General features: G+C 38.6%; 1 protein-coding gene across 1 annotated transcript in view; it reads right to left on the bottom strand.

Moving 5' to 3' along the window:
- LOC128660144 (relaxin receptor 1-like) overlaps window positions 1–19013 on the bottom strand; it is a 291316-nt gene that overhangs the window by 258479 nt on the left and 13824 nt on the right. The window contains exon 3 of the mRNA XM_053713798.1: window positions 17584–17673. Coding sequence (XP_053569773.1) covers window positions 17584–17673 — 90 coding nt within the window. The remainder of the gene's footprint in view (window positions 1–17583; window positions 17674–19013) is intronic.

A 19013-nucleotide genomic window follows, 5' to 3' on the forward strand; every position in this document is an offset into this window, starting at 1 on the left:
ATCCTAAAATAGCTGCAATGTAATTATTATTTATATTGTAGCTATATTAGGGTTTATTTTCTAAGTAAGTATTTAGTTTTAAATAGGATTATTTTATTTAATTTTAGGAATATAATTTCGTTTAATTTAAATTATATTTATGTTAGGGGGTGTTAGGGTTAGAGTTAGGTTTAATGGTTAATAAATTTATTATAGTAGCGGCGACGGTGCGGGCGGGAGATTAGGGGTTAATAATTGTAGGTAGGTGGCGGCGATGTTAGGGAGGGCAGATTAGGGGTTAATACTATTTATTATAGTGTTTTCAAGGCGGGAGTGCGGCAGTTTAGGGGTTAATACATTTATTATAGTGGCGGCGATGTCCGGTCGGCAGATTAGGGGTTAATATGTGTAGGTAAGGTGGCGGCAACGTTGGGGGGGCAGATTAGGGGTTAATAATTATAATATAGGGGTCGGCGGTGTTAGGGGCAGCAGATTAGGGGTTCATAGGGATAATGTAGGTTGCGGCGGTTTCCGGAGCGGCAGATTAGTATAATGCAGGTGTCAGCGATAGCGGGGATGGCAGATTAGGGGTTAATAAGTGTAAGGTTAGGGGTGTTTAGACTCGGGGTTCATGTTAGGGTGTTAGGTGCAGACTTAGAGAGTGTTTCCCCATAGGAAACAATGGGGCTGCGTTAGGAGCTGAACGCTGCTTTTTTGAAGGTGTTAGGTTTTTTCAGCCCAAACTGCCCCATTGTTTCCTATGGAGATATCGTGCATGAGCACGTTTTAGCTGCTTACCGCTACCGTAAGCAACACTGGTATTGAGGGATGAAGTGGAGCTAAGTTAGGCTCAACACACCCTTTTTTGAGCCTAACGCAGCCCCTTAGACAACTCTAAATACCAGCGTTGTCTTAAGGGTGCATTGGGAAAAAAAGCAGGGTTAGCTACGCGGGTCTTTACCGACAAAACTCTAAATCTAGCCGAAAGGGTGTTAGACATCACCCATAAAATATAAAACAAATGTTGTGACAGATTTCAACGCGTTTCTCAGCTCCAACTAGCTGTTTCCAACTAACTGAGGAAACAGCTAGTTGGAGCTGAGAAACGCGTTGAAATCTGTCACAACATTTGTTTTATATTTTATGGGTGATGTCTAACACCCTTTGTTTTTAAACATCCTTTTTTTTAAATAAATATGTTGTAACATATGGAAGCCTGAGCCTTTTTTTCCTACCACACCACCTGGATATCCTGGATCTCTACATTCTATTGCAGGATCAGTGTAGCTGGGTCACTGCGAATCCCTAGCCTGCGCCATTTAGCCAATTGGGTGCTGATCCCTTTGTGAGTATCATTTCAGTTTATGATTTGCTTCATTCATCATTATATCAGTGTTGCGCTAGGAGGCGCCCTCTTTCTTTGTGATTTTATTCACAGATCTCTGTCCTTTGTTTATTATCTATAAGAGGAGCTGCTCATATCCACAGGAGTTCATCTGGTTTGGTCTATTTTTGGATCACCGTTTTCCAGACATTTTACTACCATCAATGAATAAATTAGGACAATCTTGCTCAGCTGAACTTGGGTTTTAAAGTTCTCTCAAAGACACAGCCAAAATGTATCCCATGACTGGTGATTATGATTGTACACCTGCTCTTGATGTGTATATAACTGTTTGGTTGTTTCCCATGTGATTTATACCTATAGATTAGACTATTATAGGAACTATTGTGTTAACTCTTTTTTCAAACATATCACATTTATAGTTTGGTCTAAATTAGATCAACCCATACATTATTTTATTTTATATATAGCGCCCCCTAAGGTTGGACATTTCGGTGTTACAGCAGTCGATTACTATTGTCACGGATTCTATGTAATTGAAGTATTTCTCCTTTAAATCTCCTGTTTGGCTTTGGGACCTGCCCACTTTACCTTTATAGGTAACTTCCTCTCTAGGCATTGTGCTTAGTGTTTTGTTGCTGTGCAACCTGTCAGCTGCATTAACTTGAGCCTTGCTCTGGATTACACTTGTGTGAAAACTTATCCTGTGATTAACCTTCTTATTCTGCTTGATACAAGTTCTAGGGTGAAAAACACTTTATTCATTCTTCCTGCAGTGCTACCAGAACCTACACTTAAAAACAACTTGCAGTTTCTCAAAGACCGGACCTCAGCTGTTCTGAACAGCACCAAAGCTTATCGGGACTTTCCATTCGCTCTGATCAGGAGGAATCAGGTACTCACTTTGATATATATAATCTACAAGTTTGTCAGTAAGGATATCTTTGTTTCCTCTGCTATTTTGAAACCACAACAGCACATCACCTGCTCTGACATCACTAGCTCAGCCGGAATCAAGGAAGCTGTTCACTGAACAGTAAAACTCCTCCTCCTCCTCCTTGCTTTTACTCTGTGCTGCTTGCAGCTCCTAAACTCTGTAAGTTTCCTTTTGATTGCAAACTCCAATCTGTTTAACTAACTGTGATTCTCCTAACCAAGAAGGTTAACTTGTTCAGCACAACAGTCCTCCCAGGGGGAATCAATCCTTCCTGTCTTAAAAGCACACCACCTGGTGTTACTTATAAACCTCATTCATTCTGATACATATTTGGGACACTTTCACCTACCATAGTGTTATCAAACATCAGAGGAGTGACAAATACAAAATTCACTATAAGAAATTTGCAGTTGTGTTCCACTAAACTCTCCAATTGTTGGGTATCATTACATAACACTAAGCTTCACAATGGAACCAGCAGATCTCCCTCAGGTGGTGTATAATTTATCCCAGAAGGTAGATCAACTTGGACAAGCAGTCAGAGAACTGCAAATAGATAACCAAACCTTAAAAGATATTATTAAAGATTCAATTGCACTAAAACCATCCCAGGACACCATTCCTGAACCACAGGTCTCATTGCCAGAAACTTTCGCTGGAAATAGAAAAACTTTCAGGCAGTTTAAAAATGCCTGTCATTTATTGTTTAACTTAAAACCCTGCACCTATCCCACTAAGAGGGTAAAAGTATTAACGGTCGTCTCTTTCCTCAGAGCAGAACCCAGAGTATAGGCGGATAACCTATGTGAACAGGATGACCCCGTACTGGCCTCCCTTGCCGATTTCTTCTCAGCACTAGATGAATTGTATTTAGTCAAGGATATACAACTTACAGCAGAAGCAAGCATGAGGAATCTGAAACAAGGTAAGAGGCCAGTGGAGGAGTATTTATCAGAATTTAAAATGTATGCAACTGATTCCATGTGGAACCCTATTGCGCTATGCAATCAGTTCTGCTTATGTCTCGCAGAAAATCTAAAGGATGAGCTAGCTCGTATTGACCTCCCAAAATCCCTGGAGGCTTTGATGAGAGTAACAACCCAAATTGATAGAAGGCTACGTGAACGAAGAACCGAACGCTACTCCTCTGAACCCTCTACTAGAGTTTATTCCACCGGGGCCTCATCTCAGGCCCATAAAGCCACTACACAAGTTGTTCCAATGAAGATCGGTGTTGTAAGAGGACCACTTACTCCCGAAGAGAGAAACAGAAGGAGGAACAAAAACCTCTGTATGTATTGTGCTAACCCATCTCACTCAGTTAGTGAATGCCCAATTCTACAAAAGACCAAAAGAAGTAAGTCTGTTTATATACATTCTTCACACATGGCAAATACAGTAATTCCTTATTGTAAGTTGTCTCTCTCTTTGCAGTGGGACCGCCAACGGCTGAATACTGAAGCAATAATCGACTACCGCAAATTGAATAAGCGAACATTGAAGAATAGATACCCTCTACCCCTCATACCCGAGCTGATAGAAAAACTATCAGAGGCGATTATTTTCACAAAAATCGACCTCCGTGGGGCATACAACCTTATTCGCATAAAGGAGGGAGATGAGTGGCTCACAGCATTCAGAACCAGATATGGCTTATCCGAGTACCTTGTAATGCCGTTTGGACTATGTAACGCCCCAGCCACTTTTCAACATTTCATTAATAACATTTTCCGTGATCTGCTTGATGTATGTATGATAGTATATTTGGAAGACATTCTGCTCTATTCTAAAACTACAGAAGAACACATCAAACATGTACACTGGGTTCTCTCCAGACTTAGGGTCCACAAACTATATGTTAAGCCCGAAAAATGCATCTTCCACAGTAATAACATTTCCTTCCTTGGACACAAGATCTCACCATCAGGAATAGAGATGCAAAATGAGAAGGTGGAGACAGTAAAAGATTGGCCAACTCCCAAGAACAAGAAAGATCTACAAAGATTTCTTGGCTTTTCAAACTACTATCGAAAATTCATTAAAGATTTATCAAAGATCGCTAGACCACTTACACGACTTACTAGCAATTCCGTCACATTCAACTGGTCTACCGAAGCTGTTGCTGCTTTCGAATACTTGAAGAACAGTTTCACTACAGCTCCCATCTTAAGTTACCCTGATGTCAATCTCCAATACATCTTAGAGGTTGACTCTTCAGATTTTGCCATAGGCGCGGTCTTATCCCAACGAAAGTCTATAACCGATCCTCTACATCCTGTATCTTATTACTCAAGGGTAATGAATGCCACAGAAATGAATTACGCTATCGGTGACAAAGAGCTCTTGGCCATACGAAGATCTTTAGAATACTGGAGACACCTCCTAGAAGGTGCAAAACACCCCATAATCATTTTCACTGATCATAAAAATCTGCAGTACCTTCAAAGCAATAAGACCTTGTCTGCAAGACAGGTGCGAAGGAGTTTATATTTTTCAAGATTTGATTTCCATATAATATACAGACCCTCTAGCAAAAATGGAAAAGCAGACGCTCTATCATGTCTACCCCAAAAGCCTCTGATAATAACCACTAAAACATCAATATTCAGATAAGACACTATATAGATATTCATATTAAGAGATATGGTGCGGACTGGAGCCAGCCAGTGACCGAGCCAGGCTTAAAGCTATATCAAGCAGGAAAACGGTCCATAGCTATATGGTATCAGAATATAATACAGAGATTAGGAATTAGACAAATAAATTTGAATACGGAAAATTTTTTCAGATATTTCCCTTCCATACAAAGTGAGAATATAGTGGATAGTATTAAAAGGGCGGAGGAAGCCACGGAGAGAATTAGTTGGCGGGAGTCGCATGCAAAATTGATAAATAATTTTTATTTGACGCCAGAGAGAATCAGTGGCTGGGATAGAACAACTCCAATAGGCTGCTATAAATGTAATCACGTAAAAGCAGATCTGATGCATTGCTTATGGAGCTGTCCGAAAGTACAGCAATTCTGGCGAAAAATTCAGTTCTGGCTCAACAAATATTTAACGGTTAAAATAAACTTGGAAGCAATACAGATATTTTTTCTGTATCAGACGGAAAATATAGGAGATAAAAATCTTACAAATTTGGCCATCCTGGTAACACGCAGTCTCATATTCCAGAAATGGAAACATAGGGAGATGCCGAACATGAAGGAGTTTATACACAACATGAAATTTCAAATGATAGTGGAAAGACAGGATCTAAAAAGTAGGGAGAAATACTATAAAAGATATTTCTGCAAATGGGAAAAATATATTGTAGACTGGCCAAGGGAGTTACAGTTGCAGTTTCTGGAACCGTTACAGAGTTCAGTTCCTTTTCTAAATCTAGTAGTGGCAGGAATCCTGCCGGCACATTGGGTGATGAGATAAGGTAACACATCCAGACTGGATATGAATAGAAGTAGAACTTTTTTTTTTTGTTTTGTTTGTTGGTCTTCGTTTGTGTTCCCCCCCCCCGGCCTCCGACACTCCCGCACACAGCAGTAAAAAAGAAAAAGGAAAGATAGAAAGGTAGAGAAAAACGGCAAAAAAAAAAAAAAAAAAAAAAGCGGTTCTCAGATAAAGAGGAGAGGTTATGCGGATATCTACGAAGAATAGATATAGAAGATGCTGAGAAAGTAGTCTTAATAGACCAGATAGAAGATATGAGGGACTTGAGAGAATCAGGGGGAACCCGTAGGATGCTAGGCATGAGAGACCTCAGATAGAGGGCATCATTTTAGAATGATCATTAATCCTAGGGTTAAGAGTAAAGATGAACAAGGGCAAGTGTATTTAGTGGAGGCAGAGAATAAGACTGTATTGATGTTCCTAATGTGTTATCATTTTGATGGTTTCCGTTTTGTAGTTTTTCGTTCTCTTTTTTTCTCAAAACTGTTGCCGGGTGGATGTAAAGAATCTTTTTAGAACGGTGAATTAGCTAAAAACGGGGACAGCATAAATTTTGGAATTTAACATGTGGTAATTTAAGATGACAATGAATGGAAATGTCATAATGTGGAGCTGCGTCTCCAAAGTTATGTATTATCAGATATAATTTTCAATAAAAAATATTTAAAAAGAAAAGAAAAAAAAAAAAAAAAAAAAAAACCATCAATATTACCTAGTGAACGCTTCCTTGGACTTACAACAAAGTTAATAACAGACATAAAGAATTCCTATCAAAGTGAGACTGACATACCTTATTCCACCTTAACAAAGCAGTCTGGTATTTATTACCATCAAAGGCAAATATTCGTTCCAACACAACTTAGACCTACAATATTACATTATCACCATGATACTCCCATGCCAGGTCATCCAGGAATAAAACACACTTATGACTTAATATCACAAACTTTTTGGTGGCCAGACATGAAAACCTCTGTTGAAGAGTACATACGGTCATGTATCACATGTGTCACATCAAAAACTCAAAGACAACTACCTTATGGCTTACTTATGCCATTGCCTATTCCTGAAAAAACATGGCAACAAATTTCCATGGACTTCATCGTAGATTTACCACTCTCTCAAAACCAGAACACCATTTTAGTAGTAATAGATATGTTCACCAAGATGGCTCACTTTATTCCTTTTCGAAAATTACCAACCTCATCTGAGACTTCCAAACTGTTTCTTGACAATATCATTAATCTACACGGGATGCCTGCAATTATTGTTACTGATCAGGGTACGCAGTTCACCGCACGATTCTGGTCCAAGCTTTGTCTTATGATGCAACTAAATCACCGCTTCAGTACATCTTTTCACCCCCAAACTAACGGGCAAACCGAACGACTTAACCAATAGTTAGAAGAATATCTCAGATATTACTGTTCCTATCAACAACTTGACTGGCTTAACTTTCTCTCCATGGCAGAATATGATTACAATAGTACTACCAATTCCTCAATAAAGATGTCACCATTTTTCGCAAATTACGGCTATCATCCTGCTTTCAATTTAACACTTTCTACAGCTACAGACTCCCCAAAGGTTGAGGAATTAAGTAATGGCCTTCTAAATTATTTCAAGGTCATCAGAGAAAACATCCAACTTGCCCAAGCGTCTCAAAAGCACTTTTACGATTTAAGACGAAGAACACCACCAAAGTATGCCATCAGAGATAAGGTCTGGCTCTCTACTAAGAATTTATGCTTACAAGTCCCTAGTAAGAAGTTTGCCCAACATTTTTTAGGACCATTTACCATTAGCAAAGTAGTCAACGACAATGCTGTCACTCTGAATTTACCACCCTCGCTCAGAGTTCACCCTACTTTCCATGTTTCTCTAGTGAAACCTTACCACCCAACCAGGGTCACGGATTCAGTATTACCTCCTGTTGCTACATCATCCGATTCCGATATTTACGAAGTTCAGTCCCTTCTTGATCCACTGGAAGGGCCTCCCATCGGAAGAAGACTCATGGGAGCCAGCCTCTAACCTCGCCGCTCCCAGACTTGTTGCCTTATTCCATTGGAGGAATCCTGACCGGCCTAGACCACAAGCTGAGGATCAGCTTGTTTGGGGAGGGGGTCATGTCAGGGATTCTATGTAATTGAAGTATTTCTCCTTTAAATCTCCTGTTTGGCTTTGAGACCTGCCCACTTTACCTTTATAGGTAACTTCCTCTCTAGGCATTGTGCTTAGTGTTTTGTTGCTGTGCAACCTGTCAGCTGCATTAACTTGAGCCTTGCTCTGGATTACACTTGTGTGAAAACTTATCCTGTGATTAACCTTCTTATTCTGCTTGATACAAGTTCTAGGGTGAAAAACACTTTATTCATTCTTCCTGCAGTGCTACCGGAACTTACACTTAAAAACAACTTACAGTTTCTCAAAGACCGGACCTCAGCTGTTCTGAACAGCACCAAAGCTTATCGGGACTTTCCATTCGCTCTGATCAGGAGGAATCAGGTACTCACTTTGATATATATAATCTGCAAATTTGTCAGTAAGGATATCTTTGTTTCCTCTGCTATATTGAAACCACAACAGCACATCACCTGCTCTGACATCACTAGCTCAGCCAGAATCAAGGAAGCTGTTCACTGAACAGTAAAACTCCTCCTCCTCCTTGCTTTTACTCTGTGCTGCTTGCAGCTCCTAAACTCTGTAAGTTTCCTTTTGATTGCAAACTCCAATCTGTTTAACTAACTGTGATTCTCCTAACCAAGAAGGTTAACTTGTTCAGCACCTGTGAATAATAACTAGTATCTTGGAAATTGTTACTATAGTCTGTGTGGACTTACTTGTATTACAACAGACCTCCCAGGGGGAATCAATCCTTCCTGTCTTAAAGGTACACCACCTGGTGTTACTTATAAACCTCATTCATTCTGATATATATTTGGGACACTTTTACCTACCATAGTGTTCTCAAACATCAGAGGAGTGACACATACAAAATTCACTATACATAATCTGCAGTTGTGTTCCACTAAACTCTCCAATTGTTGCGTATCATTACAACTACCATTAAAATTATAGACTGATCATTTATTTGTCAGAGGGCAAACGTACAAAATCAGTAGGGGATCAAATAATTTTTCCCCTCACTGTATATATATATATATATATATATATATATATATATTTATAATATATTTATATATTATGTGTGTCTGTATGTATATACAGTACATATTTAGAGTCGGAAGTTTACAAAAAGATCTAATTGTTCCTCAGGTCTCCAGCTACTAGTCTAAACTTTTAACTATGTGCCGCAAGAATAGTAAATCAGTTTCTGCTGTCATGTTTGTCATGTGATAAGGGAGTTTTTGCTATACTTAGCATCACTTTTCCTTTTTACACGGCAGATAAATATTATTTGTTAGTTTTCTTGTTTTCACATTGACTGCAACTGACTAGGTGTCTTTTTTTCTGGGTAAATCAACATTTTTCTCTATGGTGTATGCACTCCAGACAGGCATATGCCCTTTGTCTTCAACCAGGTAGTGCTTATTTATTATTTGCATTTATTTTAGAAAGTATATTGTTATTTATTTTTTTATATTATTTATTTTCTCTTTCCAAACATAGTGTATATATTGTTTTTCTTTCTATTTCTATAAAAAAAAATTCTATATCTGCATTAACATTTTTCTTTTGCAGCTTATCAGGTAAGTGTTACTCAGTACGAGGCCCACTCACTGAAGGCTTTCCTACCCTTCCCCCCTCCCCACCCTTTGACCACAACATATAAGATAAATATACTTACTCATTGAGCTTTGCATGCAGTATATTCCATGAACTGCATAACAACATTTACTGACAAATTGCTGGCACATCATTTTTGCCCCTTTTTGCAGACGACACTGCCATGGTTATCATACGTCCCATTGACTAGTGTGCACAAGCCCCATTACACCTTTTGGCTGCAGCACAATGTATACATCAGGCTTCATTTGGTTTGTGTCTATCCAAGTCTAAAGCCATTTTTCTTATTTTTCTTTCTTTATCTCTGTGAAGCCTTTTATGCTGCTGAACCCCCTTTTTTTCCTAGACGTCAGTCCTCTTCCTTCTACCACTCTAACTGTGCCTTCAGTGTATCCTGCTCTGGCAGATCCTTTTAGCTTAGGTTCCGATACCATTTTATTTTCAGCACTGACAACTACTCACCTAGTCTAACACCTCACAACCCCAGGTTAACTCTCAATATAGGGTTTATTTATAACCGTCCTTTCTGACCAGCTAGGCTCTGTCTGTCCCTTCAATAACACTGTATCTTCCCATTGTTCTGCTAGTCTGCAAATGTTGTCCTGCTGTCTTTTTGCTTTGCTAAAGATCTACCTCTTTCCTTTATTCCTGTTACCGCTTTCTGTCTGCAAAACTTTCCTAGAGCTACACATTCTGTGGGATTCTCTGCTTCTCTCCCTTGTCCTAAATTTAAGCTTCTAGCTTCAACCCTTATGCTACCTACATAATCTATTTCTCTGATTTATTATCCCAGAATTCTCCAATTTTCCCAGCTTTCCCCTCTATCCTTTATCATTTTTATAATTGTCTTTTGTAAATTTTTATCAGGTCATCCATGCACCTAATGCCCCCTATGCTGCAACATGTGTTGCTGCTTTACAAATGAATATAGATAAATGTAGACTGCCTTGAGACAGCAGTCCTGCACACTCTGCTACAGCACTGACAATGGTTTTAGGATTTTGAACAAGCTGCTGTGTATGCAGCTCTTAAATGCTTATATATACTAAGCATATTTTTGAAGGAATGATGCTATTTTCCCCTTTGTATTTATTCATAACCTAGTTCAGTGAGCATGAGCTTCTTGTTATCTTCAGTATGCAATATATGAAGTGCCATTCATGTTATACCAAACAAGGATGTAATGTTCCTTTTTATAGAATCCTGGTCCAGCTCCCAGGACATGTGATTAGTGTGCATAGAAGCTCCTCCCTATAAACAGGGTAAAGAAACTCCTTTTCAGTATATAAACGGGGTAAAGAAACTCCTCCCCGGAGTATAAACAGGGTAAAAAAACTCCTACCCGGAGTATAAAAGGGGTAAAGAAACTCCTCCCCGGAGTATAAACGGGGTAAAGAAACTCCTTTTCAGTATATAAATGGGGTAAAGAAACTCCTCCCCAGAGTATAAACGGGGTAAAGAATCTTTCCCGGAGTATAAACGGGTAAAGAAACTCCTCTCCAGAGTATAAACGGGGTAAAGAAACTCTTTCCCGGAGTATAAACGGGGTAAAGAAACTCCTTTTCAGTATATAAATGGGGTAAAGAAACTCCTCCCCAGATTATAAACGGGGTAAAGAAACTCTTTCCCGTAGTATAAACTGGTAAAGAAACTCCTCTCCAGAGTATAAACGGGGTAAAGAAACTCTTTCCCGGAGTATAAACGGGGTAAAGAAACTCCTCCCTGGAGTATAAACGGGGTAAAGAAACTCCTCCCCGGAGTATAAACAGGGTAAAGAAACTCCTCCCCGGAGTATAAACAGGGTAAAGAAACTCCTCCCCGGAGCATAAACAGGGTAAAGAAACTCCTCCCCGGAGTATAAACAGGGTAAAGAAACTCCTTTTCAGTATATAAACGGGGTAAAGAAACTCCTCCCCGGAGTATAAATGGGGTAAAGAAACTCATACCCGGAGTATACGGGGTAAAAAAACTCTTCCCCAGAGTATAAACGGGGTAAATAAACTCCTTCCCGGAGTATAAACGGGGTAAAGAAAGTCCTCTCCAGAGTATAAACGGGGTAAAGAAACTCCTCCTATGAGTTTAAATGGCTTAAAGAACCTTTAGCTCTGGAGGTCAAAATACAGATGTTAAGAATTGTCCTTGGTTCTAATAATCTGACACCATAACTACCTTTTCCTTTACCCCCACATCCCAAACTTATGTGGGTGTTTGTGAGCCTTGGATAGCCAGATAATGAGATGCTGCCCCTCCAGGGTCCTTTATAAATTAGTTTGCCGCTCCTGAATATGGTTGGAATCTCTAGAGGACCAGAAGGACTGCCTAACCTACAAGCTGAAAATGCCTTCAGCATCAGTCATTTTTCTAATATACTTTGGTTATTTTTCTGCTTTAAAATTGCAAAATATAAAGCCTCCTGTCTTGCAATAAAATGATGATTATTCTAGCCTTGGTGACTGAATAATCAAGATTTTATTAAAGACAGGAGTCAAGTATTTTTCCCTCCCTATGTTACCTTTTAATGGACCCTCCAAGACAAACATATACCAGAGAAGTATGGTTTTGTTTTTATTTTGTTCCTATTCTTTCATGATTTAAATAGGGCATGTAATTTTAAGCAACTTTCCAATTTACTTTTATTACCAATTTTGCTTTGTTCTCTTGGTATTCTTAGTTGAAAGCTAAAACTAGGAGGTTCATATGCTAATTTCTTAGACCTTGAAGGACACCTCTAATCTGAAAGCATTTTGACAGTTTTTCACCACTAGAGGGCGTTAGCTCATGTGTTTCATATAGATAATATTGATCTCACACAGGTGAAGCTCATAGGAGTGAGCACTGATTGGCTAAAATGCAAGTTTGTCAAAAGAACTGAAATAAGGGGGCAGTTTGCCGAGGCATAAGATACAAGGTAATTAAAGAGGTAAAACGTGTAGTATTATTATTATAACTGTGTTGGTTATGCAAAACTTGGGAATGGGTTATAAAGGGATTATCTACCTTTTTAAACAACACAAATTCTGGTGTTGGCTGTCCCTTTAGGTCTATGGCATTTTCAATTCATACATCTGTTTTTTTTTTTTTAAATCTCAAATATCTCAAAAACTACTAAACCTAATAACTTAAAAGATTCCTATCTATACAATTCTATCTATACAAATCTTAACCTAAATACTTATGCAAGGGTTATTTTAAATTTCAATCAAAATAATGTTGCATGATCAGGTTCAACTCAAACTATATAAGTCTGTGAACACAGTATTAATTAATATCACCCTAAAATTAAATCAACACTTTTATTCATAATCAAAAATCAAATAACAGCAAATTAAACATCTCCAATTATATAATATATAATCACATTCTGAAAATCCTTTCTCCAGTTCCAGTTGCACTTAGGTCATCAGTACACAAAATTATATTTAAAGAGTCTTAATTTAATATTTGTTCTTCATACATTTGAATTCAAAGAATGCCTTAAAATACAATGCCAACAACAGTTATTGAAAGAATGTATTTCATTGTTCAACAATCTTTGCTTATATAAAGTTTAAATGTTACCCAATGGTTGAAAGTATAAAAAGCTGACTAGAAAACATCACATGAACATCTATGTAAAAAAAGGAGGGAGGCAGGCAGTGCATCTTCGGATGAGGGAGGGAGATGAGGAAGGGGAGGGATTCCCTAGCTACAGAAAACATTTTTTAGTGAGGGAGGGATAAGCTGCTTACACTACAGAAATGGCTTGGGGAGGGGGCCCCCAGTGACAATCGGTTGGGTGGTGGGGGATCACTACACTACAATTTTCCTATACATAACTTGGGTACAGATGGCGGCTATTAGCTAGAGGGGAGGGTTAGATAGCTAATTTGGGGGGTCAGGGATGTGGGTGGGTGAGGAGGGTTCCCTACTCTGCAGAAATGTAAAGAAATATATCAATATTTAAAAACAAACTAACTGTAAACGGCAGTACTTAAGATGGTGGAGACCAGCAAGGGTATGGGGGAGGGGAAATAGCTGTTTGGGAGGGATCAGGGGAGTCAGGGTGTGTGGGGGGGGGGGCAGGTGGAAGTTTAATATCTACACTACAACTAAAATTAATCTTACAAGCTACCTGATTTACCCCTTCACTTCAGAGAATTTCAGAAGTTTGGGGCGCAGCTGCAATTAGCAGCCTTCTAATTACCAAAATGCAATGGCAAAACCATGCATGTCTGCTATTTCTAAACAAAGGGGATCCCAGAGAAGCTTTTACAACCATTTGTATTGTGATTGCATAAGCGGCATGCAAATAATTTCAGTGAGAAACCCAAAGTTTGCGAAAAAGTTAACAATGTTTGATTTTAGCGGCAATAAGGTGGCATGAAATACACCTAAATAGGCCTAGATTAATACATTTGGTTGTCTACTATATACAGGGAGTGCAGAATTATTAGGCAAGTTGTATTTTTGAGGATTAATTTTATTATTGAACAACAACCACGTTCTCAATGAACCCAAAAAACTCATTAATATCAAAGCTGAATAGTTTTGGAAGTAGTTTTTAGTTTGTTTTTAGTTATAGCTATTTTAGGGGATATCTGTGTGTGCAGGTGACTATTACTGTGCATAATTATTAGGCAACTTAACAAAAAACAAATATATACCCATTTCAATTATTTATTTTTACCAGTGAAACCAATATAACATCTCAACATTCACAAATATACATTTCTGACATTCAAAAATAAAACAAAAACAAATCAGTGACCAATATAGCCACCTTTCTTTGCAAGGACACTCAAAAGCCTGCCATCCATGGATTCTGTCAGTGTTTTGATCTGTTCACCATCAACATTGCGTGCAGCAGCAACCACAGCCTCCCAGACACTGTTCAGAGAGGTGTACTGTTTTCCCTCCTTGTAAATCTCACATTTGATGATGGACCACAGGTTCTCAATGGGGTTCAGATCAGGTGAACAAGGAGGCCATGTCATTAGATTTTCTTCTTTTATACCCGTTCTTGCCAGCCACACTGTGGAGTACTTGGACGCGTGTGATGGAGCATTGTCCTGCATGAAAATCATGTTTTTCTTGAAGGATGCAGACTTCTTCCTGTACCACTGCTTGAAGAAGGTGTCTTCCAGAAACTGGCAGTAGGACTGGGAGTTGAGCTTGACTCCATCCTCAACCCGAAAAGGCCCTACAAGCTCATCTTTGATGATACCAGCCCAAACCAGTACTCCACCTCCACCTTGCTGGCGTCTGAGTCGGACTGGAGCTCTCTGCCCTTTACCAATCCAGCCACGGGCCCATCCATCTGGCCCATCAAGACTCACTCTCATTTCATCAGTCCATAAAACCTTAGAAAAATCAGTCTTGAGATATTTCTTGGCCCAGTCTTGACGTTTCAGCTTGTGTGTCTTGTTCAGTGGTGGTCGTCTTTCAGCCTTTCTTACCTTGGCCATGTCTCTGAGTATTGCACACCTTGTGCTTTTGGGCACTCCAGTGATGTTGCAGCTCTGAAATATGGCCAAACTGGTGGCAAGTGGCATCTTGGCAGCTGCACGCTTGACTTTTCTCAGTTCATGGGCAGTTATTTTGCGCCTTGGTTTTTCCACACGCTTCTTGCGACCCTGTTGACTATTTTGAATGAAACGCTTGATTGTTCGATGATCACGCTTCAGAAGCTTTGCAATTTTAAGAGTGCTGCATCCCTCTGCAAGATATCTCACTATTTTTTACTTTTCTGAGCCTGTCAAGTCTTTCTTTTGACCCATTTTGCCAAAGGAAAGGAAGTTGCCTAATAATTATGCACACCTGATATAGGGGGTTGATGTCATTAGACCACACCCCTTCTCATTACAGAGATGCACATCACCTAATATGCTTAATTGGTTGTAGGCTTTCGAGCCTATACAGCTTGGAGTAAGACAACATGCATAAAGAGGATGATGTGGTCAAAATACTCATTTGCCTAATAATTCTGCACTCCCTGTAGTTTTGATAGGTAATTAAATTGCTAAAAATATCTTACACCCTTGTTTGTATTGCAGTGTGTTTGGTTATAGGCATGCATTGTGTGGCTGTAGAATAGGGATCTAGGAGGGAAGAGACCTTGATGTGGTCCTGGGCCCATCACCATTTGGTCAAATGCTGTAACTAACTTTTCCATTTTGCTTTTTACCTAGCTCTGTGGATGCAAGAGGGTGTCAGACTTTTTATCTGTTGTGTAAATATTTTAGTTTTTTAATTTTTCCCTATGGACTTTGCACCCAGTGCCCTCCACTAATATTGGCACCCTTGGTAAATATGAGCAAAGAAGACTGTGGAAAAATTGTCTTTATTGTTTAACCTTTTCATTTTTGTTAAAAAAATACACAAAAACACTCTGCTCTCATGGATGTAAATTGTATTGTCACATTTATTAAATATCGGAAATAGAGTATATTTGATTCAAGTCTCATTGTATGATATGGGGTTGGAATATGCGCTGTCCCTCTTTCCACAGTCTGGGGGAAATCTCATTTTGCACAAATTTGTACATCAATTCAAAAAATATAAAGGTGTGCTCTAAGGTATATATTTTTACCTTGTCCTTGATTTCAGATATATATATATATATATATATATATATATATATATATATATATAAAAATAAATTCAATAAATAATAAATAAATTGAAGAACATAGGAATTTCAAGTGTTTTCATAAATTTGGAGGGTACATTGTCTTTATTACAAATGCACCCACTAAGGAAGGATTTTTGAAAATTACGTCCCTAAGGGGGTGAAAAAGGGGGGTAAACGTTTTTATGAGGATACCTATATCTCAAAAACTGTCAATGTTACAGACGTGAAAATTGGTATTTAGATTCACATTGCACAGAAGCTTTGGATTCACAAGAGCACGCTTCCATGGGCTCCAATGGGAGCCTCGTTCTGATGCTGTTATACATGGCACAGAACCTAAGTGCATCAAAGGGGGTAAGTTGTGCAGCGATGGGAAGCAAATTTAAATATATAGGTATACGCTTATATACATATATATTTATGTGTTAATATGTGTATATATACATATTAACACATAAATATATATGTTTATAAGCATATACATATATATTTACAGAAAACACACAGTTCCCATAGACAGCAATGTAAAGGTACTTTTCAGTGTTTTTTTCTAACACCCCACACCCACCAACTTTGGCACCTAAAAACTGCTTTGTGCAGTTTGTTTTTAGTAAAAAAAAAAAGCTTAAAATAAAATCTACAAAATTATTTATATTGGGGTCAATTGGGGGATATTTTGAAAATTAACCAGAGGTTTGAATTTTTCGGAGCGCTAATTGTAATAGCTGGTTATTAATCACATGTCCATAAAAGGGCACATTTGCACTCCACTTGTAATCTAGCTCTAAGTAGGGTTCTCCTCAATGACAAAGATACAGTTTATGTCAGTACAACCTCAGTGACACAGTTACAGTTTATCTCAGTACAACCTCGGTGACACAGTTACAGTTTATCTCAGTACAACCTCAGTGACCCAGTTACAGTTTATCTCAGTACAACCTCAGTGACACAGTTACAGTTTATCTCAGTACAACCTCAGTGACCCAGTTACAGTTTATCTCAGTACAACCTCAGTGACACAGTTACAGTTTATCTTAGTACAACCTCGGTAACACAGTTACAGTTTATCTCAGTTTATCTCAGTACAACCTCGGTGACACAGTTACAGTTTATCTCAGTACAACCTCAGTGACACAGTTACAGTTTATCTCAGTACAACCTCAGTGACACAGTTAGAGTTTATCTCTGTACAACCTCGGTGACAGTTACAGTTTATCTCAGTTTATCTCAGTACAACCTCAGTGACACAGTTACAGTTTATCTCAGTACAACCTCAGTGACACAGTTACAGTTTATCTCAGTACAACCTCAGTGACACAGTTACAGTTTATCTCAGTACAACCTCAGTGACACAGTTACAGTTTATCTCAGTACAACCTCAGTGACCCAGTTACAGTTTATCTCAGTACAACCTCAGTGACACAGTTACAGTTTATCTCAGTACAACCTCAGTGACACAGTTACAGTTTCTGTAACAGGAATTCTCTGGATTCAGCCCAGTATCTGTACTTACTGCAAAGATGTGTTTCTTCTCCCTGCATCCCTCGACTGCCTCGAGCACTCTGTATGATGTCAAACAACTTGGGCCATCCAAAGTTATCCACTGTGAAACAAGCAACATCATTAGGTTTGTCACATAGCTCTAGGAGATCATTATCATACTGTGCTCCTTCCTGCACAGATATACAGCAATCACACCTGATAATCACATTATCTTAAACTATTCCTACATCGCTAGCCTGGCTTTGTCTTGCAGGCTCTATGGCAGTAAAGACAACATGATGTATATCATATTAAAATTATTATAAATAGTTGAGACATTCTAAGTTTAAAATATGAAATTACATTTTGCTGCCTCATCAAACATTGAGAAATCTTGGAGCCATGAACAATAAAATATGCAAATGTAATCGCATTTTTAACTATATCTATAACACACATGACTAGACTTGACATCATGATGGCAGAATATAAAGCCTCTACCACACATTCCAGAAAAAGCTCACTCCGGAAGCTATAGCTGATTCATCTAAGTCACTATTTTCACTAACTCATATATATTTTATATTCAAGACACCCCCTTTTGACTTGCATTACTCTCTGCCATAATGATGTCCATTCTAAGTGTATCTGTATGAATTTCTCTTGTTCTCATCCTATATGTAGGGAATGGCTCTGTATTTATATGTACTTTAGTATTAAAGGGACAGTAAACACCATCTAATTACAAGACATTTATGTTGTCTTGCTATAGAACAACATTGTAGACAATACTAAAACAAATTAACTTGAAAAGGACTCCTGTAAAAACTCCATAATTTATTAGAACTTTATAAAATCTCTCAATTACAGTTCATATTACAATAAAACTATAGCATGAGACCTGCAGGTGGGCAGTCTTATGTGTTTCGGTTTGCCTTAGCCTTACTCATAGACCCATGAGTAAGGTTAAGGCAAACTGAAATGCGTAAGACTGACCACCCGCAGGTCTCATGCTATAAATTTTATTGAAATATGATCTGTAACTGAGAGATTTTATTCAGTTCTAATAAATTATATAGTTTTTACAGGAGTCCTTTTCAAGATTTTGTATTGCACTACAGCGATGAAGATGGCTTCAGGAACCCTGTGGTTTCTAAACTTCCACTATTGGTGCTCCTGGAGCCATTCAATTATATCTTCTGAGCAGGCAGCCAAGTAGTGAACAGGATGAGTTGGGGACATCATCAGCAGCAGCTGATGGTCACAATCTAGCATGGAGGAGAACCGGAGAACACTAACTAATGTCGGAGCAGCAGAAATTAGCTGCAAATTGGGAACAAGAAGAATGCTAGCTATAAGAGTCTGGGCCAGCAAGTCAGTATGGTTTAAGCCATTTTTTTTTTATTTTTTTTTTAAACTTTTTTATTGAAGTTTCAAGTCGAGATAAAATACAGACTTTGC

Source organism: Bombina bombina, chromosome 1, assembly GCF_027579735.1.
Source record: "Bombina bombina isolate aBomBom1 chromosome 1, aBomBom1.pri, whole genome shotgun sequence".
Lineage (NCBI taxonomy): Eukaryota > Metazoa > Chordata > Amphibia > Anura > Bombinatoridae > Bombina > Bombina bombina.